General features: G+C 40.2%; 1 protein-coding gene across 7 annotated transcripts in view; it reads left to right on the top strand.

The window, feature by feature from the left end:
* The window catches only part of WDR27 (WD repeat domain 27), a 314,696-nt gene that overhangs the window by 37,439 nt on the left and 249,941 nt on the right, over nt 1–27,316 (top strand). For all 7 annotated transcript variants that reach the window (XR_011854091.1, XR_011854090.1, XR_011854089.1 and 4 more), the window contains exons 5-11: nt 674–781; nt 6,199–6,250; nt 13,902–13,972; nt 17,754–17,874; nt 24,881–24,986; nt 26,086–26,189; nt 26,367–26,431. Coding sequence is in view for 2 of the 7 variants with exons in the window: in XM_072141007.1 (XP_071997108.1) it covers nt 674–781; nt 6,199–6,250; nt 13,902–13,972; nt 17,754–17,874; nt 24,881–24,986; nt 26,086–26,189; nt 26,367–26,431 (627 nt within the window). In the remaining 5 variants the exon portion in view is untranslated. The remainder of the gene's footprint in view (nt 1–673; nt 782–6,198; nt 6,251–13,901; nt 13,973–17,753; nt 17,875–24,880; nt 24,987–26,085; nt 26,190–26,366; nt 26,432–27,316) is intronic.

The raw sequence follows: 27,316 nt of genomic DNA, 5'->3' as shown, positions 1-27,316 counted from the left end.
TAGTTTATTTATTGTATTTGACACCTGCACACTTTTCCTAACTCCTGTAGGATCAATTTTTTTAAATTTTTTTTGCATTTCCTTTTTTCACTCCGCTCCTTTCACAAGATGTAATTTTTAGATTACTTTTGCTTTAACGTTCAACGCTTGATGGTGATCCTGTAAATTATTAACATTATATAGATATGTATATATAATAAAACAATTCAGCTGCACCAGTTAAGAAAAATCGGGTGCTCAACCTTCAGGTTAAAAATCAAAAAATGGTGGCACTCCAAGTTCTTGTGAAAAAGGAATTCTTTTACAATATGTTATTTCTTTTGTATTGCTTCTGTGTTTGCTGATGTTTGTGTGTATGTGTGTATACATAGAAGAAAGCAAGAAAATTGGAGCAGCACTTGTGTAGGTAAATCACGGGTGCAAGTCTTCAAAAGCGGCTGTTCCAGACCCATCAAAAGTTCACCAGAAAAATATAGTAGCGAAGCAGCACTCCTTGAAAAAATATTTCTTATTCTTTCCACCATAATAAAAAAGCTATGTTTTGCCCTTTCAGCGAAATATAAAGAAATATTTTTTACTTTTTAATATATTTACTATATTTTACTGGTATAGTAGCGAATATATAATATTATATTCTCTTATGCTAAAATTTCCTGATTTTGCTCAATGACAGCAAGAAGAAATGCTTACAGAATTGGTCGTTCATTCGGCTCCAGTGACTGCCGCTGAGTTTTGGTGCAATAATCATCTTATATGCATATCTGAAGACAGAACATTTTCGGTAATGTACTGTAAATTATGCTGAACAATGAGGGATGTATTGTGAGATTGTAAAAATGTGATTGACAATCGTTCATAAAAAGGAAATTACATAATCTATTTTATCCATTTAAAATGACAGAAGCGTGTAATTTTTTATAAACCCTTTTACGACTGCCATATAGTTATATACTGTGTATACTCGAGTATAAGCCCCTAATTTCAACACAAAAAACTGGGAAAACCTATCGACTCCAGCCCCTGTAGCATACAGCCTGCCCAGCCCCTGTAGCATACAGCCTGCCCAGCCCCTGTAACATACAGCCTGCCCAGCCCCTTTAACATACAACCTGCCCAGCCCCTGTAATATACAACCTGCCCAGCCCCTGTAATATACAGCCTGCCCAGCCCCTATAGCATACAGCCTGCCCAGCACCTGTAGTAGGAAAAAAAATAACACTGTACTCACCTTTCCGACGTCCCCAGTAGGTCCTCTCTATCTCAGACTGTCTCAGACTGAAGAGGACCTATGGGTGACGTCAGATAGGTGAGTTTTGACTTTATTTTTTTTTTAGTTAACTCGAGTATAAGCCGAGTTAGGATTTTTGAGCACAAATTTTGTGCTGAAAAACTAGGCTTATACTCAAGTATATATGGTATGTCGTATTTGCACAGGCTTGTGCAGATAGCAAGTATATAGATGCCAAGACAGTGTTTTACTTTAATCAGTCATATCTTCTGAACTATGGCAGCTAGAAATGCACTGTTAAATTAACGGTAGAAAATTTGATTTTTAAATAGTTATTTCCTGATTGTAACTTTAAAAGTGGATGTCTCAGGTTCTTTTTCACCTTGAAACACAATCCTATTGTATTGTCACAATCCTGGTATTATATGGTATTAAAGGGGTATATGAGTTTAAGAAGTAACTTAGGGTCGGCCTGGGGAGGGCTATTTAAAAAAAAAAAAGGGAACTTGCCTCCTCTGGTGCTGCGCCGCGATCCGTCTGGTCCTTCCCCCTGTTTGTTTACAGTGGCACAGAAGCTGTACACGGGGAGATTCCGGTCAGCAAGGTAGCCAGCCACGCCCATCCATCCCTATCTCTCAGCATTGTAGGGCACTTGGAGATGGTGACGGATGGGAGTTTCCAGCCAGCCAGAAGCTCCATGTGTGCCCCTGTAAACAAACTGGAACGCAGATGAGACAGATCAGCAACGATGGAGGAGGTAAGTACACATTTATTTTTTTTTTAAATACCCCCCCCGCCCGACCCTAAATTATTCCTTAAACTCGGACAACCCCTTAAATTGGACATCAAAATTGTGTTTCTAGGTGCCACGGTTCCAGACATATGACCAATTGAAGGGAGCCCACCTCCAGCCTGTCAACTGAAGGCAGAAAGCAAAAAATTGTGTATATTCACAAATGACAGAAGTATGATTGGGTTGTTAGTCTTCAAGGTTTTATATTCATTTGAAAAGACAGGGCAAATAGGAGAGGAGGTGGTGTATGTTTATATATGAGACAATAGTCAATGAAGAGTGTGAGGAGGCGGAAACTTTGTGGGTTGAGATTCAAGGCCAGGAGAGCTTTGAGAAAAAAAGTATCACTTAGGAAATACCTGCCCTTCTCAGCTCTGGGACAAGTAAGCAGTTTTTAGCTTCTGTCTTCCTGGATTCTAGTTCTGCAGGGAACTTCGTGGATGCTGCCCTGGTCTCCCAACATTATCTCTCTGTGGTCCTTCTTGAGAAGCCGCTGGTCATTTCATCCATCAGTGGGCAGATCCTCTTCGATCCGGTCCAGTACCGTATCGAGCCCCTGTGCCTGCAAGTTGGGGCGTTGCACAAGGAAAGACGTTTTATGTGCTACCTCAGTCTACATCCTCTGTTCTACTGGCCTTACGTGGTTGCAAATTGGGAGACTGGGGAAATTCTTTGTTGGGGACCAGACTCTTCTCTGAGAATCACCGTCCTTATGACTGCCCTATGGACCTGTTGCCAGGTACATCCCACGGGGTCGGGTGTATTCACTTTCTGTGCCTGAATCCACGGCTATGTCAGCCTATGTGAAGGAGAATCTGCAGAAGGGGTTCTTCCTCTGCTGGGTTCTTCTTTGTGGCCAAGAAGGATGGTACACTCCATTCATGCATATAGTATCACGGTCTTAACAAAATTACAGGGAAGAACCACTGCCTATGATCACAGAATTTTGTCGACCGCTTACCTGGAGCCAAGGTCTTCACCAAATTAGACATACCTAGGGCGGAAAATCTCATCCGCCGGAGATGAATGGCAGTTTGATTATCTCTTCATGCCGTTTGTAACGTAGCAGCCATATTTCAGGAGTTGCTATATACCTGGACAATATCTGGACGATATCCTGGTGTTCTCGGTGGACCTCGAGCCCCATCAGGCTCAAGTACGACTAGTACTCAGCACCTAAGGGCCAATCGTCTGTATGCCAAGCTCAAGAAGTGCCTTTCCTTGGGTAGATCATCTCTGACAGGGTACTACAGATGGATCCCACAAAATTGTCTGCGGTCCTTCAGTGGCCTCGCCCAGTAGGACTTTGGGCCATCCAGAGATTCCTGGGCTTTGCTTATTACTACCAACAGTTCATATCACATTTTTTCTCCCTTGTGTCTCCCATTGTCACGCTGACCAAGAAAAAAGCCATTCCTAAGCTCTAGCGGCTGAAAAAGTTATCCAAGCTGAAGTCTGCCTTTGTATCTGCTCCTGTACTCACTCGGCCTGAAGTTGATGCCTCCTCGGTAGGAGCTGGTGCCAGAAAGGACCCAAAGGCTGAACTCTCACTTGCGGCGTCTTCTCGAAACCTTCTAAGCCACAGAGAGGAACTACTCCTTAGGTGATCTGGAGCTTCTGGCCATAAAGCTTGCTTGGAAGAGTTGGGTTATCTTCTGGAAGGAGCTCGTCATCCGGTCTGTATCTATACTGATCACAAGAATCTCCTATATCTCTAGACTGCTCAGCATCTCAATCCATGGCAGGCTCTTTGGTCCCCCTTCTTCTCTCGCTTTAACCTGATCCATTCCCATCCAGCAGAGAAGAATATCAAAGCTGATGCCCTGTTTCATGCCTATGATGTAAATGGGAACAAACCAGCTCCTCAACATATCGTTCCTCCTGAACGGCTTGTTGTTGCTGCCCCTGTGGATCTCCGTCAAATTCCTCCTGGCAAGACCTATGTCTGAGCTGCTCTTCGGAATAGGGTACTAACTTGGGGACATTGCTCTTGCATGTCTAGGCACCATGAGGTGCAGAGATCTGTCGCTTACATGTCTCTTTTATACCGGTGGCCAGGTCTGGTCAAGGATTTACTATACTTTGTGAGTTCCTGCACTTCCTGTGCCCGAAATAAGTCATCACGTCTTAAACCAGCAGTCAATCAGACTCTGGGCTGGCATCTGCGGCACTATGTTTCCGCTCGACAGGACGACTGGTCCACCATGTTACTTTGGGTTCTGAGTTCTTTAGACTCGGAATCTGGTGGTGCCGCTCCCATCTTTATTGTTTATGAACGGCATCCATGCCCACCTCATCCTCTTTCCGAGTCTTCTGATGTTCCTGCCGTGGAACAATTGGTACAAGATCTTAAGTTCATCTGGGAGCAAACTCTTCGTTCTCTACTTTGGCAACCGCAGCTACAAACTCGGTCCTTTATTTGAGGTACAGAAGCACATTAACCCATGTGGCCTACAAGCTTCATCTTCCTTCCATCTTGCGCATCCCAAACTCCTTCCAGTTCTCTTTTAAAGAATGTCACCCTGAATAGTTTCTCCTGGCAAGTACCACCTCCCGCTCCTGAGGCTGATTCCACCAATGTCTTTGAAATAAAAGGGGTACTGTCACGGGAGCCCCCGCGACCCATGTCCTGGTTTTCAGGCGGACCTTTGTACCTCAGTGTCCCCATTGCAGCTGCGGCAGGCTGACTTACCCGTCCGCGATCCAGCGACGGTTCCTGTGATCCTGCACGTGCGTTCCTGTCTCCTGGGGCGCATGTGCCAGCTCTGAGAGATTTGAGGGGCCATCGCACCACTATTTGGCGTTGACCTAATAACTAGCCGGCCTCTTCCTCTAGCCCCTGCCGGATCTTTGTCAGATCGGTGCTCCCCGTGACATCATCGGGGAGCGGTGATCCGTTGCCATAACAGCCTCGGGTCACACAAAGATCTGAGGCTATCATGTTATAGATTTGCACATTGTAATAGATGATGTGCAAAATCTACTGTAGTATGGCAGTATATGGTAGGATAAATCAGACAACCTAGGGTTAAAGTACCCTAGGAAGTCTGAAAAATAGTAAAAAATAAAAAAAAGTAATAAAAAATAAATATATATATATTAAAAAAAAACTAAAAATTCAATTCACCCCCTTTCCCTAGAAGTCAAATAAATATAAATAAACAGTAAAAATCATAAACACATTAGGTATTGTGAAAATGCATGATCTATCAAAATATAAAAACTGTTTTTCACTGTGTTTAACCCCATAAAAGAAAATTGAATTTTTTGTAATTGTATGAAAACATTATAAAACCTATACAAATTTGGTATCCCCGTGATCGCACCAACTGAAAGAATAAAGTAGACTTGTAATTTGGGACTCACAGTGAAAGTTATAAAATCCAAGCCCACAGGAAAATGGTGCAATGCATTTTCACTGCATTTGGAATTTTTTTTCCCGCTTCCCAGTGCATGGCATGGGATAATAAATACCGTCACTTCAAAATGGAATTTGAAGGTGGGGAGTGAAAAATAAAGACGCAAAAACAAAAAAGGGCCTGGTCCTTAAGGGGTTAATTTAGAAACCAAGAATACAGAAGTTTGAGGAGACTTCCACAGGGCTCCAAATCCAACTTCAGGCAGTCCCTGGGTTATGTACAAGATAAGAACAAACCTATGGAACCTAAGTTGAATTGTATGCAAGTCGAAACAGTATATTGTCTAACTGTAGTTCCAGACCAAAAAATTTTTTTGCCTCCGTGTCAATTGGAGTTTTTTGCTGTAATGGGACCAAGGATTATCAAAACTTCATTACAGACACCTTACAGCTGATCATGGCAGCCTGGGACTATAGTAAAACATTCTGAGAGCTTCACCAGAGATCACAGTGGGCAGAGGGGTCCGTCTTTAACTAGGGGTCATCTGTAAGTTGGGTGTCCTTAAGTAGGGGACTGCCAGTACAATCCTTGAATATAAATCTTATTTTTTTTGAAGCCCTGCTGCTACTTCCAATGCACACAAATATATGGATTTACAGCTCCTTCAGGGCATCTACCTAACATAGTATGCTTGGTATTTCTACAAAACTACTGGTAGACTTTCTTGATGTTTTCTAATGTAGGTCTTTATTTAATAACTTTTCTATGTGTCACTGTAGTAATGTCCTTGCACTGAACATAATTTTTTTTTTTTTCAGGTATGGGATTATCACTTACAGCACCTCATTTATCAGTCTGGTATAATATCAGGTACTTATAGGTGACTAAGAATACTTGTATTTATTCTTACTTGTTAATATCATGCATACACAAGTGGTTACATTGCTAGTAAGTGATCTTACTAATCACAGTTCACAACTAATTTCTAGAACTGAGTTTGCTTAGACTACAGACTTCAGTAACAGGAATTTAGCTTTTTGAACCTGTTAGGATCACAGACTTGGGTTAAGGAAGGGAGACTATTGGTTTACGCTGGAACATCCACTGACAGATCTCCGCCCTCCAGAACCTTAGTGAATTTAGCTGCCACCAATCATTATACATAAGGCTGAAAAACCATAAATACAATATAATACTCACTGGTTAAAGGAAATCTACAATTTTTTTTATGTATTGTGAACCACACATACCTTTGGAATGCTGTAGCTACACTGATGCAGATACATATCATGTTTAATCCCTGATTATGATAATAAGGCTCTTGCCCTAATTATGCACTCCTCCAGCATGCATGCGGCTGCCGCATCCCACCCCCCAATAAGTCTTCTTAACCCCTTTCCGACGCGCGCCGTACTAGTACGATCCGTCGCCATGGTAACCTCGGGTGTTCCGAATACCCGAGGCTACTTCGTTTTAACCCATGCTAATTGCACATTGTAATGCATGGGGAGTAAAATCCACATATACTGCCATACTGTAGTATGGCAGTATATGATAGGATCGATCAGACTACCTAGGGTTATAGTACCCTAGGGAGTCTGAAAAATAGTAAAAGTAAAAATAAAAAAAAGTTTAAAAAAAAAAAATTATAATAAAAAAACCTAAAAATTCAAATCACCCCCCTTTCCCTAGAACTGATATAAAAATAAATAAACAGTAAAAATCATAAACACATTAGGTATCGCCGCGTCCGAAAATGCCCGGTCTATCAAAATATGATAATGTTTTTTCACTACGTTTAACCCCGTAACGGAAAATCGCGTCCAAAGTCGAAAATGGCATTTTTTTGCCATTTTGAAAAATATAAAAAAATTAATAAAAAGTGATCAAAAGGTCGCACAGTCCCAAAAATTATAGTAATGAAAACGCCATCAAAATTCTCAAAAAATGACACCACCCACAGCTCCGTACACCAAATTATGAAAAAGTTATTGGCCCCAGAAGATGGCAAAATAAAAAAAAAATATTTTGTACAGGAGGTTTTAATTTTTTTAAATGTATGAAAACATTATAAAACCTATACAAATTTGGTATCCACGTGATCGTACCGACCCAAAGAATAAAGTAGACATGTCATTTGGGACGCAGAGTGAAAGTTGTAAAATCCAAGCCCACAAGAAAACGTCACAAATGTGGTTTTTCACCATTTTCAATGCATTTGGAATTTTTTTCCCGCTTCCCAGTACACACCATAGAATATTAAATACCGTCACTATGAAGTGCAATTTGTTACGCAGAAAATAAGCCATAACACAGCTCTTTATGTGGAAAAATAAAAAAGTTATAGATTTTTGAAGTTGGTGAGTGAAAAATGGAAGTGAAAAAACTAAAAAAGGCCAAGTCGTTAAGGGGTTAAGAGCCTGTGACGTCATCCAGCTTTCCTAGTATCTTGCAGATCATTATGCTGCAATGTCATTCAGGAACTTGGTGGTAATAACCACATTACTTCCACATACACAGAGCTGCCTGCACTGTCCAGAAAGGACTAATCAGCCTGAGCTGGATAACTCATACACAGTAGCTGGGGGATGGTGCAGCGATTGATTACTTCTGCCTGTCAGGAAAAACACAGTGATGAAGTATTTTAGGCTTATGCTGGGTGGGACTGACTGGAGCACTGCATAATTGGGGTAAGAGGAGAGCACCTGGGCGCCACTGGAGCGTCAGAGCCTCATTATCATATTTTTACAATAGTTTTTTCAGCAAAACCATTCGGTTCAGGGATTAAACAAGATATGTTTCTGCATCAGTGTAGCTACAGCATTCTTAAGGTATAAAAATCTTTTGATGTTTTCTTCGTCTTTGTATGTAGATCTAAAAGTTTCTTTCTCCTCCAATCATAAAAAATCCTTCAGATGTGTTCCCACAATGAAAGATCCTCTGATAAGAATAGACCACTATTCAGACATAACCGCTACGTTTTCTCGCCTTCGATCCCACTACAATTTGTGGCGGGTCGCTAGAAAAGAGAAAAGTATGTTTAAGCAAGTCTCAATTTATTCAATAAAATATACTTACAAACATAAGTGTAATAATGCACATATAAAAGTAGACCCTGGGTTTCGCCAACACGGCTTCTTCCGTGGACTTTTATATGCGCAATTTTACACTTATGTTTGTAAGTATATTTTATTGAATAAATTGAGACCTGCTTAAACATACTTTGCTATTGATGCATAAATAGAGAAAACGTAGCGGTTATATCTGAATATTGGTCTATTCTCATCAGAGGATCATTTATTGCGGGAAGGCGTCTGAAAGATATTTTATGATTGGAGGAGAAAGAAACTTTTAGATCTACATACAAAGACGAAGAAAACATTGAAAGAGCTCTGGTCAAAGTATTTTTATTTTTGTTTAAATTGTGTGGACTCTGGGATCGGTTCTTGACTGTTTGGGTAGCTCTTAATGAGGAATTAATGTGCAACCCAGTTTTATTGTTTGATTCTTAAGGTATGTTTGGTTCATAATGCATAAAAGTAAATGGCAGATTTCCTTTAAATTAATCAATTCAGGTAACGTGTCTTTTGAGTTATGAAATCATTAGAACACAAGAATGCTCTTACTAAATTGAAGTTTTATTTTCAAAAAGGACAGTGCTTACAAACTTAAGGAGTTACAGGTGGTCCCCTACTTAAGGACACCCGACTTACAGACAACCCATAGTTACAGACAGACCCCTCTGATCTCTGGTGAAGCTTTCTGAATGCTTTTCTATACTCCCAGATTGCAATAATCAGCTGTAAGGTGTCTGTAATGAAGCTTTATTGATAATCATTGGTCCCATTACAGCAAAAAATGTTTAAACTCAAATTGCCACTGGGGCCAAATTTTTTCTTGTCTGGATCTACAATTATAAAATATACAGTTTTGACTTACATACAAATTCAACTTAAGAACAAACCTCCGGACCCTATCTTGTACGTAACCCGGGGACTGCCTGTATACACAAAGGTAAATCATCTATACATTAAGCATGAAAAGTCAACATAAAGAGTTCCCTGTGTACCTTCATTTAACCCTTACTCATATCTTTCATAAAATATTGACTTTTAAAACAGATTATGTAGCCAAATGTTATTTAATGGATAGAGATAGAGCTTTAAAATATAATGTAAATAATTAAAGGAAAAAAATCAGATTTATTATGTGTCAGCAATCAAGAAAATGCCTGATATTGTCTTATGGCAGTGTTTTTTAAACAAAATGTTTATCATAGGGTCTGCTTTGTAGCCCTGTCACATACAGCTGTGCAAATGATATATGTATATGGTGTTTACATATGTCAAATAATTGCAAAAAGGTAGTAAACCTTGCATTTGTTCTGCAATGATTCATTTTACGTTAGAGTACTTGGAAATCCTTCATTTCCTATCTTGCTGGAACATTTTCTTGGGGTTATATTGAATGCAGAGCACTCTGAGCTTGAGGGGCCTGAAATTCTCGCAGAGAGGTCCGGAACTTCCCATGAGGCTTCGCTTAGTGGATTGAACGTCTTTTTCTGTACAGTGTAAGGCTACATTCACACACATGTATGGGGGACGTATATACGGCCGACGTATATACGGCCGATATATGTCTCCCATACACTTCTATGGGCTCACAGCCCTGTATGGAGCGATACGGTGCAGCACACGTGCGGCACCATACCACTCCGTAGCCCGGCAAGAGATAGGACATGTCCTATCTTCACCCGTGATACGGCGCCATGCGCTGTATCTTCCTATGAAGAGGGGCGGGGGTGAGCAGCGCTCATCCCCTGCTCCTCTCCGCAGCACCGATGTATGCCCGCCGTACTACGGTACGGCGGGCATACATCGTGTGAATGTATACAGAAATAAATAATAAAATATCCAGGAAAGATGGAAAATGTAACATAAAAAATATGGAGGAGCCACTAATACAGCATACTCCCGTATATGCCACAAAGTCACAGAGTCAAAGATATAAAATTAGTGCTCTACTCCTTATACTGTTTGTCAAATGGCTAGAGCCTCTCACCACCTCTTCATGGACTGGAAATAAAAGATATCCCCGACTCCTTGCATCGCCAATCGTCCTCCTTTAGTGGGTTGAAACACAATCCTCGTCTCGTTACCGTGTCCACGGTGTGTTCCCAATCCTACATCAGGAGGTATGCGAACGGATGGTGCAGATTGCCAGGTTCAAAAAGGAAATAGTATTTATTGTATATACTCACACATTCCAATTTAAAAGCGCGCATGTAATAAAAGCATAAGACGCCTAAAACACCTCGCCCGACTCAGGTTTCGCCTATTCAGGCTTCTTCCGGGGCATGGTGTTTGGCGTCATCACTGGAGTTTTTATACCAAAATCACATACACCGACACAAAACCACTTCCCCCCTAACTCAGGGAGACCAAGACCTTCCATCCGCATAAACATGATGTCATGTATTGCCATACAAGCCAATGTTAATTTGCATATCAAAATACAAAAATACACAAAAGCTTACTTACATGTAAACAAATTTTAAAAAACAAATTTAAAAAACTTTAAATGTTCGTTCAATATTGGTGCTTTACATATTAAGATCGCCTCCTTCATTCCTATATCATTCCTATATCAGCATTGAAACATTATACAGAAATACAGTGATTACTAAAATAATTATACAAGAAAACTTTTTAGTTCAAAGTCTATATTAAGGCCATATGGTTGGAGGGTGTTCAGGTGGTAAATCCAAAAACCTTCCCTGACATTCAATTTCTTGTTCAGGTCTTCTCCCCTCCAATGTGCCTCAACTCTTTCCAGACCAAAAAAAATTAAATCTTTAGGGTTCTGGTTATGCTTCTCACGAAAGTGGGCAGACAAACTGTGTGTCTTTAAACCCTTTTTTATATTTCTAACATGCTCGCCGATTCTAATTTTTAGCTTTCTCCCCGTCCTCCCATCGGAATCGGCGAGCATGTTAGAAATATAAAAAAGGGTTTAAAGACACACAGTTCGTCTGCCCACTTTCGTGAGAAGCATAACCAGAACCCTCCTGATGTAGGATTGGGAACACACCGTGGACACGGTAACGAGACGAGGATTGTGTTTCAACCCACTAAAGGAGGACGATTGGCGATGCAAGGAGTCGGGGATTTTTTTTTATTTCCAGTCCATGAAGAGGTGGTGAGAGGCTCTAGCCATTTGACAAACAGTATAAGGAGTAGAGCACTAATTTTATATCTTTGACATCGTGTGAATGTAGCCTAAGGGTGATGCCACACATAGCGTTTTGAACCCGTTTTTGGTCCGTCTTTAAGCAGTCCGTCCAAAAACGCATGCATTAAAAAACGCATGTGTTTTTGAAAAATGCATGCGTTTTTTTGAAAACGCATCAGTTTCTGACCAGTTTTAATTAACATAATTGGTAAAACGCATGTGTTTTAACGCATGCGTTTAACAGACTGCTTAAAAAAGGACCAAAAACGGGTCAGAACGCCATGTGTGGCATCACCCTTATAGAGAGTGAAACAGGCAGAGAAGAGAGCATACATTTCAATAAATTTCTGCTGTAAGCAAAAAGTATCTCCTGGACAGTATCAGAAAAATGAGACATTAGGAGTTTACTTGATTTTGGATTTAGAATATACAGTACTTGTAGACATCAGGAAATCCACAGTGGGAGAGTCCCAGCTGTATAGAGCAGCGGATAGAGGAGTGATGATGTCTTCAGCTGCTATCTGCAAGGGTGGAGACGAGAGCAGAAGATGTAAAAGTAAACAGGTGGTTGAGGAAGGCAGGCTAGAGGTTTTTCTGAGATACATACACTGAACTTATAGTAGGGGACAGAAACACTAAGTGCTGCCCAACACCTCCTGTATTCTGTCTCCATGTCCTTCTATAGTTGGAATAGACCTAGTAACAGAGGGCAAACTGATATTTGAAAGAAAGGAGCACCCTATCGGAGGTGTGGGGAATTGCTTTGGTAGATGCCTTGCAGCAGTGCAGGAAGTAGGGCACATGCAGGGTTAAAGTAAAAAAAACAAGTGTTTATTCACACTTCTTTGTAAAAACATAAACATTCAGCCTTGGCTTTGGCACATACAAAATATAAAATAAACCCTGCCCGGCTGGGCACTGCCTAATACAATAACATCACCTAACTGGCTGCCTGGCACACGCTCTAGGCCAGAAGAATATCAGGAGGCACTCAGTTACCTTTACTGTGTGAACACGGTCCAGCCTTCAGCTCTCCAGGTAGTGCTTCTCCTACTGCTTCTGGCCTGCAGTCTAAATCAGGCTCTAACGAGGTCTGTGACCCGGACCTGTGGGCTATACAGAAACCCAGGACTAAAGCCCGGATGGAGTAGGAGTCCGTCCGGGGCTTTTACCATGTGCTTTTTATCGGTCTGTAGGGCAGATAGGGGTTCTCCCACATGACACCTCTTACTTTCTCACAGAGGACATTTCATAATGATTTTTAACTGTGAAAACAAAGTTTTTATAAGATGAAATAACAATTTTGTTCAACATAGGATAGGATAGGCTATTAATAAAGACCATGTTGTCTTAAAATAACCTTTCAAAGGAGTTTATCCACAAAAGGAAGTCATTAAATCTTAATCCCCTAATCGTGAACATTATGACTCTTCCCCCAAATTTAGTTTTTCACACATACAGGGTCCAAAAAGTTGCCAAGTTAATTTTTTTACAATAGAAATGAAGTTTAGCTTTAATGACGTGTGAAAGTTACAGATGGTGGGCCTCCTTATTGCAGTTACGTTGGTCGGTTGGGATAGGAAGGTCAAACAGGTCTGACAACCCTAATTGGACATGACATGCTGTCAGACTCCATGCAGTGCCCCAACCATGTTCCCACACTCGACCCACACTAAGAAGACCCTCAGCTAAGCCTACAACCCCTGTAGTGGAGTAACAAGCAGGAGGAATTGCACATTCTCTCTACTACCCATGTTCCAAGATCACAACATGCTGGGGAGGACAGACAAGGCCGGAGACAGCAGCAGACGTAGTGCACGACTACTGTGGAGAGAGCTGCTGCTTCAGTTTACTGCAGGGTTTTCTTGCACAAGGTCAGGTGGTGAATGGGCAACTCATGATGGAGTGTGAACTTCCCTACGCCAAAGGAGGGAGCGGAGCGCCATCATCACTGTGCTGCTAGTGTTGTAGACCAATGTAAATAAACTGTCCATGCACAAATACCCAGTGCTTCCCTATCCGGAGGAGATGCATTTTCATATAAGGGAATACAACCAAAATAAGGACTTAGTTTATGGTCACATCCAAAGGCAACCAGAAAGCAAAACAGCAGGACTGACAGGTTGGAATTATATCTACAAATGCTCTATTTTTCTTATTAACATTGACTTACAGAATATGTTATCTGATTATATTTGAGAATTTTATCTGCGGGGGGAATATGCCTTTAAGTATGATGGTGTTTTTAATTGTAAATCAGTCATGTAATTATACTATCTGGTGTCCACAGCATTTCCTCTTCTGAAGATGTACATTGATGCTGAAAACATGCAGCTTGTTACTGGTTGTGCAGATGGAATGGTAATTATTTTTTAGCTGCTTTTAGGGATTTGGGTTTATCACACCTACACGAATTGGTTAGTCACTGAAAATAGCTGCATTTTTCTGTAGCCAGGAGTATTGTTTCATGAATGGAAACTGTGACCGGTAGTTCAAATTACTATGTTTATATTGAAAACTTTCATGAGTTCGCAAAATAACCCTCCCCCCCAAAAAAGGGGGGGGGCAGAATCCGGGACACTTTGAATTTTCTTTTTGGAGAAGAGGGGGGGGGGGGGGGGGTTATAATAATTTTCTCTGATGCTGTCCAATCAGCATCGGGCAATGTTAAGCTAGGGTGGATTGTGTTCTCTCTATCATCTTAATGCTAATGTTAATTGCATTTACATTCCACTAATATTCTGTGAAAGGGAACCCATCACCAGGTGATGTTAACAGGGAACGGGTTCCAGCAGACACAGGAATGTATTATCAAAACATGTTTTTAAAAAAGCTCTGAATTGTATGGTTTTTAAAAAAAAATAAAACTATTTTAAACTTTACCTGACTCCCTGACAACTTTCACATGCGAGTCCCTAGGGTGTGTGGGCAAAGGAGCTTATGATCTGTATGCATTTCAGACCCGAGGTTGTATAGTTTTTGAGCATTTGTTACAATGTGCTAGTGGTACATTGTAACAGATGAGCTATAAAATCCCAATGGTTTGGCAGTGTATGGCAAGATCAATCAGGCAACTTAGGGTTGAAGTATCATTGGGGGTCTAAAAAATAGTAAAAAAATAAAAATATATATATAAAAAAATAAACAGTAAAAATCATAAACTTGTTAGAGATCCCCCCGTCCCAAATGTCCGAAATGCCACGTTTTTGCCCTTTTGAAACATATAAAAATGTTATTAAAAAAGTGATCAAAACGTGGTACAGTACCCAAAACGGTAGCAAAAAAACATAAGCTCAACTCGCAAAAAAATTACACTTCACACAGCTCTATACTGAAAAGTATAAAAAAAGTTATTAGCTCCAGAAGATGGCAAAATGAAGAATATTTTCTTTGAACAGAAGGTTTTAATTTTTTGAAATGTATTAAAACAGAATAAAACCTATATAAATTTGATATCTTTATGATTGTACTGACCAAAAGAATAAAAGAGAGGCATCAGTTGGAGCGCAACGTGAAACCCGTAAAAAGCTAACAAGAAAATGGCACAAATACGGTTTTTCACCAGTTTCTCTGAATTTGTAAATTTCTTCTAACTTTCTAGGACATGGCATGGAATATTGTACATGGTGCAATAAAAAAGGGATTTTTGAAGGTGGGGAGTGGAAAATGGAAACAAAAAAGGGCCAAGTTTTTAAAGGGTTAAAAACATGTTTAGATTCTACATTCCTGTGTCTGCGGGAACATATCCCCTGTTAAAAAAGGTTCCCTTTAACATTGCATTTATATAAACGCAATGTTACTTAATTGAGCTGCAAATGGGATGAACATTCAATGGGGCACATTTACTTACCCAGTCCTGTCGCGATCCCCGATCTGGACGGTCCGACGAAGATGAAGTCTGGCGCGATGCACGTAGCTCGTGCACCCGATTTCCTGCATCCGTCGCTTCCCCGACGAGGTCCGCCGGAGTTCACCTTCTTCTTCCCGGTGCTTGTAAGTGCTTGTCTTGCGACACAATTTCCGACGTTAAATCCCATGTAATCACATGTAAAACAATGTGAAGACAACTAACTTTCCTCCATGCTGTCAAGCATACATCTTACTACTTGTGCGCTTGATCCAATTCCGTGCGCATCTTATCCCCAACATCACCAGTGTGCTCATCTGAGCCCTAGCTCATCTCTTTCTTTCTGTATCCATTGTTATTCTTCCATCTTCCTTCAAACCTGCAACTGTCACACCCATCCTAAAGAAGCCTTCTCTGGACCCTTGTACTCCGCTGAACTATTGTCCTATTTCACTCCTTCTGTTTCCTTCAAAACTCCTGGAGCAACATCTAGAACTATCTTCCTACCTTTCGTCCAACTTGCTTCTTGACAAACTACAATCTGGTTTTTGACCCAATCACTCCACTGAGACTGCCTTGACCAAAGTCTCTTATGACCTACTGTAAGTCAAGGCAAAACATCACTACTCTGTTCTGCTCCTCCTTGATCTGTCCTCTGTCTTTGAAGCTATTGACCATTCTCTATTGCTGCAATTGCTATGTTTTTTTGGTACCACTGACGTGGCCCTGTCCTAGATCTCCTTATATTCTTTAACCGGACGTTCAGTGTCTATCACTTTCAAACCACCTCTTCACCGCACCCTCTCTCTGTAGGCTCCCCTTAAGGTTTTATCCTTGGATCCCTACTCTTCACCCTCTACACCTTTGGCCTGGGACATCTAATTAAGTCCCATAGCTTCCAATACCACTCCTATACAGATGACACATAGATCTATATTTCGGTCCGGATATCTCCTCTCTTCTTGCCAGAATTCCAGAGTGTCTGTCAGCCATGCCCTCCCTCTTCTCTTAAGGTTTTATCCTTGGATCCCTACTCTTCACCCTCTACACCTCTGGCCTGGGACATCTAATTAAGTCCCATAGCTTCCGATACCACTCCTATACAGATGACACTTAGATCTATATTTCGGTCCGGATAACTCCTCTCTTCTTGCCAGAATTCCAGAGTGTCTGTCAGCCATGCCCTCCCTCTTCTCTTCCCATTTTCTAAAACTTAACATGGACAAAACAGAATTTATAATCTTTCTTCCACATAACACATTCCTCCCACCAGACCAAACCGTCACAATTCATGGCTCCAACCTCCTCCTTCTACCTTGGTGTCATCTCCCATACTCTGGAACTCTCTACCAAAATGTGTCAGACTGTCCCCCACATTCCAAACTTTTAAATTTAATATGAAAACCCACCTGTTCAGGATCATCTATAATGTGCAATAACTGCACTGCCCTGTTCCCTTACCTTGTGTCTCCATCTTCTCTCCCATATGGATTGACAGGGTCCTCCTCCCACTTGTCTCCTGATCACTGTAGCTTTGTATCTTGTACTTGCATTTGTTCTTGTCTTAATGTAATATATGAGAACCCCTCACTGATTGTACAGCACCATGGAATTAATGTGCCCTATAAATAATAATATTTCAGTTGCATTCACTTTATGTTTACACCACATTTGTGCTAGAATTGTGATTGCTTTTATATTGTATTAGCATTCACATCAAGTTTAATATGTGCTAACAATGTTCACATCATGTTTGAGTTCACATTGCATTTACATCACATTTGCTTTTAAATTTTTTCTACATTACATTGCTTTTACGTTTACATAGTATTTGCTGTAACATTAGAAGGGTCTATGAAACACAAGCTTTTAGTTTAGATCTGCAGCTCCTTCATGGATCCCTTATTGTGGCACCCACATTTTATAACAACCACATAGTATATCCTCACACAGTATATGGCTCCAATACTTTCCATTAGAGACCTAAAAATGCCCCCTATTGTGACCCCACTTTAAGATACCATCATGAACTGAGGACCCCATACCTTAAAATGTCCTCACACAGTTATTTGCCCTCATTATGACATCCACTGTACAAGCCCAAACATTTGGTCTTGTAAAAGATGCTACAGCATGAAAAGATGCTACAGTGTCATTGTTTTATGAAAAATACAACAAAGTACTGGATCAGACGTGTCAACAGAGGTGACAGATACTGTTTCAGGTAAAAGCTTAAAATTGTAGTTGCAATGCTGTAACTAAATATGTTTAACCTGCATTTATTACCTTTTCTAGTTAAGAGTTTTTAGTTTGGCAAAGGAACATCATTTCCGAAGTATTTGCCATATAAACCTTCCAAAAGAGAAACAGAAATTCTGCAGAATAATTCATAAAACTTCACAGAATGGAAAAAGAGGTAAAATCTTTTCCTTTGCATGACTAAACTTGTTTTTTCAAATGTACATTATACAGAAAAGTACTTTTTTAAGGTAACTAGAGAAAACATTCACAGTTACTTATTTAATGTATATTAGATCATGACAGAAATCAGATAATTTTATAATATATAGTGTTAGGTAAAAGTGAAAATTATTTCCTTATAAATGTAACTTGGTTGAACTCTGTGATCTTTGACAAAGAAATATTTCCACACTTAAAAGGCTCTGCAACTTCTTTGTAATTTGTGAAACTAACAAGTGATAGGGGGAGATTTATGAGAAAAAAAGAGTAAAACTGAGCTTAGCTTTTTCTTTTTAACAGCAGTTTATGAAATGAAAGCTGAGCTCTGATGCAATGAGCAAATTAGAACTAGAATTAGTTTTGCATGCAGATGCTTAAAATCTCTCCTTATACCCGTAGTCATGTCCAGGGGTTGAAAAATAGGGCTGCTTTCTTCTAAATACAGTTTCACTTCTGACAATGGGTACTAAGCTCTATTGATTTTTATACAGCTGAGAGGTCATTACAGCGCCATTCCACCATTCCACCATGGTGAGGCACTGTGTTTTTGGAACAAAAAAGCCATGTTGTTATACCATTAGACAACCCCTTTAAGGTGCTGCTGTCAATTTCAACCACTGCACCTAACAGGATAAAGGGATTGGCCATGTTATCTCATGTTTTTTTTTAATATGAGTGTAAGTGTGGGGGGCAGGACTTTAGGTCATTTTCCAATATACATTAACCCCTTAACGACCAAGTCCTTTTTTGTTGTTCCAAATGTAGGGAAAAAAGGCATTTGCAACATTTTCTTGTGGGTTTGGATTTCACTGTGCACCACAAATGACATATCTACTTTATTCTTTGGGTTGGTCCCATCATGGGGATACCAAATTTAGGTTTGATAGGTTTTATAATATTTATATACATTTAGTTTCATAGTTTATATGGTTGAAAAAAGACACTTGTCCATCAAGTTCAACCAAGGAAGGGAAGAGATTGGATGAGGAAGGGATTTAGGGGAAACAATTCTATATAACATAACCATCAATGTTATTTATGTTTAAAAAGGCATCTAGACCCTTCTTGAAGCTCTCTACTGTCCCTGCTGTGACCAGCGCCTGAGGCAGGCTATTCCACAGATTGACCGTTCTCATAGTAAAAAAGCCCTGTCGTCCCCGGTGATTAAACCTTGATTTCTCCAAACGGAGACAGTGCCCCCTCGTCTTTTGATTTGATTTAATCTGAAACAACTTACCACCATATTTTTTGTATGGACCATTCATATATTTAAATAAATTAATCATGTCCCCTCATAGTCGTCTCTTTTCCAGACTAAATAAATCTAGTTGTTTTAATCTTTCCTCATAACTAAGACTCTCCATACCCCTTATCAGTTTTGTGGCCCTACGTTGAACCCTCTCCAGCTCCAGGGCATCCTTTTTATGGACCGGTGCCCAGAACTGGACAGCATATTCCAGGTGAGGCCGAACCAATGCCTTGTATAGTGGTAATATTACATCCCTATCACGAGAGTCCATACCACTTTTGATACATGACAAGATCCTACTAGCTTTAGAGGCAGCTGCTTGACAGCTGCTTGACACTCAATTTATGATCTACTAGTACCCCCAGGTCCTTCTCAACAAGGGACTCTCCCAGATTTACTCCCCCAAGTACATATTTTGCCTTTGGATTATTGGCCCCCAGGTGCATAACCTTACATTTATCCACATTAAACCTCATTTGCCAAGTGGTTGACCAAACATTCAGTTTGTCCAAGTCACCCTGCAGCCTATGAACATCCTCCATAGACTGTATTACACTACACAGTTTGGTGTCATCTGCAAAAATAGACACAGTGCTATTAATTCCTACCTCTTTATCATTAATAAATATATTAAATAGTAGTGGGCCAAGCACAGAACCCTGGGGTACACCACTCATAACTGGTGACCATTCCGAGTAGGAATCATTGACCACAACTCTCTGGATACGATCCTTTAGCCTGTTTGCAATCCAATTGCAAATGATTTCTGCCAAACCAATAGCCCTAATTTTACTCATCAGGCATCTATGAGGGACAGTGTCAAATGCCTTTGCAAAGTCCAAGAACACAATATCCACAGCTGCTTCTCCATCCAGGCACCTGCTCACCTCCAGTATTTTCCCCACAATGGAAGTTAAGCTTACAGGCCTGTAATTGCCTGGCGAAGTTCTAGAGCCCTTTTTATATATTGGCACCATATTTGCCTTGCGCCAGTCACTTGGCACCACACCAGACATTACGGAATCCCTGAAGATGTTAGACAGCAGTACAGCAACAACAGAACTGAGTTCTTTAAGAACTCTGGGGTGTAACCCATCTGGTCCAGGAGCTTTGTACACATTGATTTTATTGAGCTTAGATTGGATCATGTCTACATTCAGCCAGTCTAGTATATCACAGGATCCATGACCCGCACTGGCACCACCCACGTCAGAAGTTCTTTCTTCTATCGTATAAACGGAGCTAAAAAACCTATTAAGTAACTCCGCCTTCTCTTGGTCTCCAGTCACCGATGCCCCATTTTCAGAATAAAGGGGTCCAACCTGTTCTGATCCATATTTTTTTTTTGCATTGATATACCTAAAAAATTTCTTGGGATTTGTTTTACTATCTTTAGCCTTTTACAAAAAAGCTTTTAAACCTCCTAAACAAAAACAAAAAAAATGTTCTGGCACTAATAACTTTTTCATACTTCAGTGTAAAGCTGTGTGTGGTGTCACTTTTGTGGTTGTGATACAAATAGTAGTAATCGTCAGCATATAAGGCTGCTTTACAGTGACTGGTGCCCATATGGGATCTGAGATGGACTGATTCACTGAATCACAGATAAAAGAAGGGACACATGGCGCAAAGACTCACATGTGGTACATAGATTTCACTTGGATGAATTAGAAGTTTAAGGTGTCTTGATTATATAGCCTGTAGTTTTATCAAAGAACTGCTTGTGGAGGAGCGGGGCCACGAGGAGTAAGCGTCCACCGGTTTATCCCATAGCTAGAAGTATTCTGTATTTGCAAGTTGAAGTATTCCACATCACTAGCACATCTTCATGTTTATCACGTCCTTTTATTATTACAATTAAAAACATAACATCAACTACGCGTTGGAGGCTGCAACTACAATTAATTAGATATGTAATAAAATTAGAATCCCAGGTCATTCTTTGTTTGGAGAATTTTTCTTTAGTGATATTTGAATGAAAGAAGGTTTTTTTGTCTGTGATTGTTAGACGGCATAAGCATTTCTTATGGTGACATCTATAGGAACTTTTTACAAATTTTTTTTTTTTTATTATTCATCTAAGTTTGCTTGGTGCAATGATGCTCTTTATGGTTTGGGCTTTCATGAATGTAATTGCTGGTACATTAGGAAATTTTTTTCCAAATGAGGGTCATTCTTAAGGATTTTCCAGTTTTTTTGTAAGTCTCTGATTGCCCCTATCAAATGTGGTGATGAAATTGAATTGTGTGAGTTTTTGATTTAGAGTGGTGGGTTTTTTGGGGAATAGACACTCCTTTTGTGATGTGTATAAGTTCCTTGTATTTGCTTTTTAGATGAGCGTTTTGGGGTATCCCTTACTCAGGAATCTGTTATAGATGATTCTGGCCTGGCCTTTATAGTCCGCCAAAGTGGTACAGTTCCTCCTTATTCTACAGAACTGGTTGAAGGGAATATTCTTCAGCCATTTGCTATAGTGGGCACTTTTATAATTTAAATAGCTGTTCCCATCAACTTTTTTGAAATGTGTTCTAGTTTTGATTTGGTACTGGTTATTTTTTAATAACCTAAGAAAATTATTGTGTTGGAGTCAAATGTTGAGGTGATTGTAACCCCCAAGGGTTATCTTTCACATGTTCAATAAAGGCTTTGGCTTCAGCTTCATTCTCACACCAAATAAAGAACAGATCATTGATGAATTGTCTATATAATTTGATTCTTGACCAGAAGGGGGAGGCTTTAATATATTGGGCCTTTAACCGCCCCATAAATAAGTTGGCATAACTTGGGGTGAAGAAGATGAATAAGCTGCTGGTTATGTGAAATGTTTGAGTAGAAAGCCGAGACATCCAAAATGAGAAAGGGGAAGTCTGAATCCATTTTGAGTTCTTGTAGTTCCAAAATCAGAGCGCTCGAATCTCTAAGGTAAGAATTCAAGCGCTCTGATTTTGGAACCGCACTTGTTTTCATGCGACAGAAATCATAGGGGGAAGGGGGGAGGGGGCGTCGGACGATCCGACTGAGCAGGGGATTTAACTTTTAAATTGTGTCCCAAGATCAAGCACTTACATGCACCAGGAAGAAGAAGTTGAACTCCGGCGGACCTGAGCGGGAAAGCGACACATGCAGTATATTGGGGCGCACAATCTCATCGTGTGCGACGGAATCCCTAGTTAAATTCCTGTCCCAGGGGCGTATATCCCGAAATGTCAGAAAAAAGACGAAAGTGCGGCCGCGGCTTAGTAAATAAGCCCCATTGTGTAAATATTCTGTAAATATTGTTTAAAAAGTTATCGTATCGATATTATTACTTTTATCTTAAGTAAAGCCTCTGCATGCATACGTTGATTAACATCAGTGTTACAATGAAATCTATTCATTGTCTTTCTTTATCCCCCGTGTACTAGTCAGGATGGTGCTGATGGACAGATGAATTCTACTATCATACCATTATCAACATTCTGACGCACTTCTCAACCTGGAATTGAGGCTCCGTATACCAACATAAATGTCACCGCTCAAGCATTGTTGGTTATGCATTGCTTTTATTATTTCCAACCTGACGAAGGCGCTTGTCCAGCGCCGAAACGCACAGTAGATGTTATTTTTTAACTTGCGACTTGCGGTCGCCTAGACAGCCAGCTTTGACTCCCCCACCAATGATCCACCCGACGGCTCAGCCTCGCAGGAGGTTTTCCCAGGCTCTGATACTTTTGCCGGTGTGTGCAATGGAGTGGCCCCCATTCTGAGGGCCTGAGGCAAGGCCAGTGAGATATTTACTGATCCCCCGTGTGGAGGACCAGCTAAGCTGCACTGATGGAGTAGAGCGTGCAACACAATTCTGTGTTGGACCTCTCATACAGGTACATGGCAGAGTAAATGCAAGTGTGTCAGAACCTTCTTCAACAACAAGTGGTTCCTTTTTTTTTGTTCATAACTAAAACAGCCAGCGATTTTGACACAGCAAAACGGGTAAAGCAGTTCATCAAAATATAAAACATTGAAACCATGAAATGGCCATCCAATGGCCAGACAAAGTTATGGCCAAGAAACCCACAAGAGTCACAGAGGTTTAATGTAGATAAATGTAAAGTTACGCACTTGGGCCATGGAAACAAAAAGTATAATTATGTTCTAAACCAGTGGTTCTCAACCTTTCTAATGCTGTGACCCCGCAATACAGTTCCTCATGCTGTGGTGACCCCAAACCGTGCAACTCGCAGTAAAAACACAGTAAAATTGCGGCTCCGATGGCTTTAGGCGACCCCCGGTTTTTGTCATTCGACCCCCACTGGGGTCCTGACCCACAGGTTGAGAACCACTGTTCTAAACGGTCAATTACTTAGTAAAACTGGAGCTGAAAAGGACTTGGGGGGGTATTGGTGGATGGTAAACTTAATTTTAGTGACCAAAGCCAGGCGGCTGCTGCTAAAGCAAATAAAATTATGGGATGTATCAAGAGAGGAATAGATTCTCATGATAAAGACATAGTTTTGCCCTTTACAAATCCCTGGTCAGACCACACATGGAATATTGTGTATAGTTTTGGCACCAGTGTATAAAAAGGATATAGTAGAGCTGGAACGGGTGCAGAGGAGAGCAACCAGGATTATTAGGGGAATGGGGGAATTAGAATACACTGACAGATTACAAAATTTGGGATTATTCAGTTTAGAAAAAAGACGACTGAGGGGAGACCTCATTACAATGTACAAATACCTGAACAGACATTACAAGGATCTCTCCAAAGATCTTTTTATACCTAGGCCTGTGACCAGGACAAGGGGGCATCCTCTACGCCTAGAGGAGAGGCGATTTTACCATCAACATAGACAAAGGTTCTTTACTGTAAGAGCAGTGAGACTATGGAGGTTGTTATGGAGGACTCTATGTACATGTTCAAGAGAGGCCTGGATGCCTTTCTGGAGAGAAAAAATATCACGGGTTATGGGGATAAAAGATTTATTTAATTCTTAAAGGTTGGACTTGCGTCTTTTTCCAGCCTTATATACTATGATACTATGAATTGTATAAGAGACTGGAAGCAGATGTGCTCAAGTCACTCAATCATTTCCTACTGATTGGTGACTGTTGTAACTTTCAGAAACGTTTAATTTTTCTCTGCACAATAGTTATTATTGTTCTCTAATTATGATGTCATTTTTTGCTAAATAAAGGCTTTATGTTGATATACTTTAGTAATTTTGTAAAACGCTGTTACTGTTGCATGGAGTACCCCTTACAAAAATACATCAAATGGTGATCAATTGAGATTACATTATTTCTTAAAAGAATCAAGTATGATACATTGGGCCACATTTATCAAAAGCCGAGCAAACTGCACCTGGTGCACGGTCTGAATCCGTACCAGAACCACAGAATTTTCTGGCGCGGCGGACACCGTGCAGCCGGAACACAATACTGGAGCAAACACTTCTGGAGCAAGCAGTTTGCACATTCAGTCCAAAATCAGGCAGAAAACTTGTGCAAACACTTTAACACACAATGTGGGTCATTGTTCTCTAATTGTGATTTCTAGTGTAGGTTAATGCATAAAGTTATAGATTGTAATGTATAGTTTCGTAACCCATGGTTAATCATGATACTGAAAGTCTTCAGATTACATTGGAAATAGCTTTGTGGTGTACTATGTTGCGCTACCTTGTGAAAATATAAATTATGATTTTTTTTTCTACATTTCCACTCTTTCCCATAGATAACAACCCTTCTTTAAAGGACAAGAATCTTGAGGATATAGTGGATTCTGGCCTTCCGATATTACACATACAGAAATGTTCACAGCTAAATAAAGAATTGGACATGTAAGTTAACTGAATGTCTTCCCTTTCACAAAGTGTTCTCCTTAACCTGCATGTTCTACTACTACATAGCAGTAATCCCTTAGTACCTGTATGGGAAAGGCTCCACCCTTAAAATGGCTGAAGATTTCCTATAAGTTACTATGGGAAGTCAAACAACACATACAACCTCAGGTATTTAGGTACCAAATAAATCGGTAGGTCTAGAAGGGTGAGATTACGATGGGGCTGAACACAAAGGCAGACCGAGCTAGTGGCTAAATCTGTTCAAGTCAGAGTGTACCGCTCTGGGTCAGTGTTCCTCAACCATTTTGTATCAGGGGACCGGCAACACCCACATTTTTTTTACCAGGTACCGGGCTGGGTAACCCTCTTACCATAGTCCCTGAAAAATAAAATTGTGTTCCTCGCATATAGTCCACAGCTAACCCCAACCCATATAATGTGGCATTTACTGCAGCTGTCCTTTTTTCTGTATCCCCCCTTTTAATGTTTTAATAATAAGATGGCTACAGAAAAGGGACATTACAATACCCCTTTTTCCATAGTAAGCCACATCTATAGTGTCCCCTTGTCTTTGGGCTTTTCACTGTGAGAAAAGTTTAGAAATTCTTCAGTAAAAAATAAATCAATTTGTATTGCAACAATAAGGTTGCACTAGGGTTTTTTTCTTATAAGTCTTTATTTCTTAAAGAAACAAATTTTGAAGTGCCTTGGAAAGAGTCAGGATGTTTACCTAGGTGCATATCGTATCAATATAATTTCTAAAATATATTTGCCATATATTTGCCCCAATGTATATTTTCCCGCAGCCCCCAAGCAGCAGCAGTCTTCTCCTGTGTGCGGTCATTATATGCGCCAACACTAGCAGATGTGATCTGGCTTCAGAGTAAGCTCCGCACACAACAAGAGAAGAAGACTGCCACTGCTTCGGAGGAGCAAGGGAAGTTGAGTATCCAGGTACTCAAACGCCTATTCTGCGCTCCCGGCTAATGCTGCACAGGGGCATGGATATGGGATAAAATCTGGTGATCACGTGATCTAGATTATTATCATTATAATTTTAATATAATTATCATTATATTTTTATTTTTTTTAACAGGCCACTATGTGGAAAGGTTCTAAGGCTGATTGTGGGAAGTTCCACTGATCTGCTTTTAGTCAATATAGCCAATGCAGAAGTTGAAAGTGTTTTACATTTAGAAGGTAAATGTGTTTTTATAAAATATGACATTGTTTTATATTGTCTGAAGACTTTTTAAGACACATAACTGATAAGAAATATAATCAAATTAAATGAGATGCTCAAGTTATATGTAGAATATGACAGATTGTTACCACCATGTTAGGCTTCTAAATTATTTGCATGTTTCTCTTTTTAAGATTATGACAACCTAAGCATTCAGTTAGCTGGCTCAATCTCTATTTCTAGTCAACATGGAGAAAAGGTAGGTTACATGATATTTTAGTTTATTTACTAACCATGAAATGAACTTTCATTTGGAGGTGAACACATCTGTTTAAAAAATTGTTTCAGATGACCATGCATGTTTCCACTTTCATGATAACTTATTACTTTTCACAGTAATCCCTAACATTTTGGAGTAGTGTATGTATTTCTTTAAGCAGATGTTAGTGTGAGTGAGTTGAATTTTATATAACTGCGTAAAACACTCAAATTAAAAGTTCTCCTTAGGGAGAGTGCCAATTAAGGCCGACGTATAGGCGTGTTCAGCATTATAGCCATTGATGGTCCACTAGGGGGATTCTGGGAAATTATGCAAAGTTTTCCAGGATGGGATAAGGAAAACCACACCTCTTTTAGCTACCTTTGTAATGCAGCTCCCATGACATCAAGCCAAACCAGTATATCTATTCCAGAAGGAACAGACTCCCAACTGTAGACAACGCTGTTTGGGTCTCCTCAGTACAGTGTAGGGAACTGGTTTGGCTGAGTGAGAGGCTTGTGACTAAAGTAAAAGTTCTCCTTATGGAGACTGCCAATAAAGGCTGCCGAGTAGGAGTGTGGAGTTTTATAGCCATCGATGCTCCCACCTTATGTCATAAGGCCTTTTGTAGGTCATGCTTGATGTCAAAGGAGCTGCTTTACACGGCAGTTGAAAGAGGCGTGGTTTTCCTTATCCCATCCTGGAAAATTTTGCATATTTTCCTAAAACACTCATATACAGTGAAAGGGCATTGTAGTCGTCTCTTATGACACAATTATTTGCTATAATGTTCTAGCAACTTTTCTGACAGCTCTATTCCTCGGTTATTCCTTATGAAAATTTATAAATAAATTGATAACTAGTTGTTACTAGGGGTGTTCCGTC

The sequence above is a fragment of the Engystomops pustulosus genome, chromosome 3 (genome assembly GCF_040894005.1).
Source record: "Engystomops pustulosus chromosome 3, aEngPut4.maternal, whole genome shotgun sequence".
NCBI classification, from domain to species: domain Eukaryota; kingdom Metazoa; phylum Chordata; class Amphibia; order Anura; family Leptodactylidae; genus Engystomops; species Engystomops pustulosus.
The sequence above is the reverse complement of the archived record's forward strand: the minus strand, read 5'-3'. Positions and strand labels throughout refer to the sequence as shown.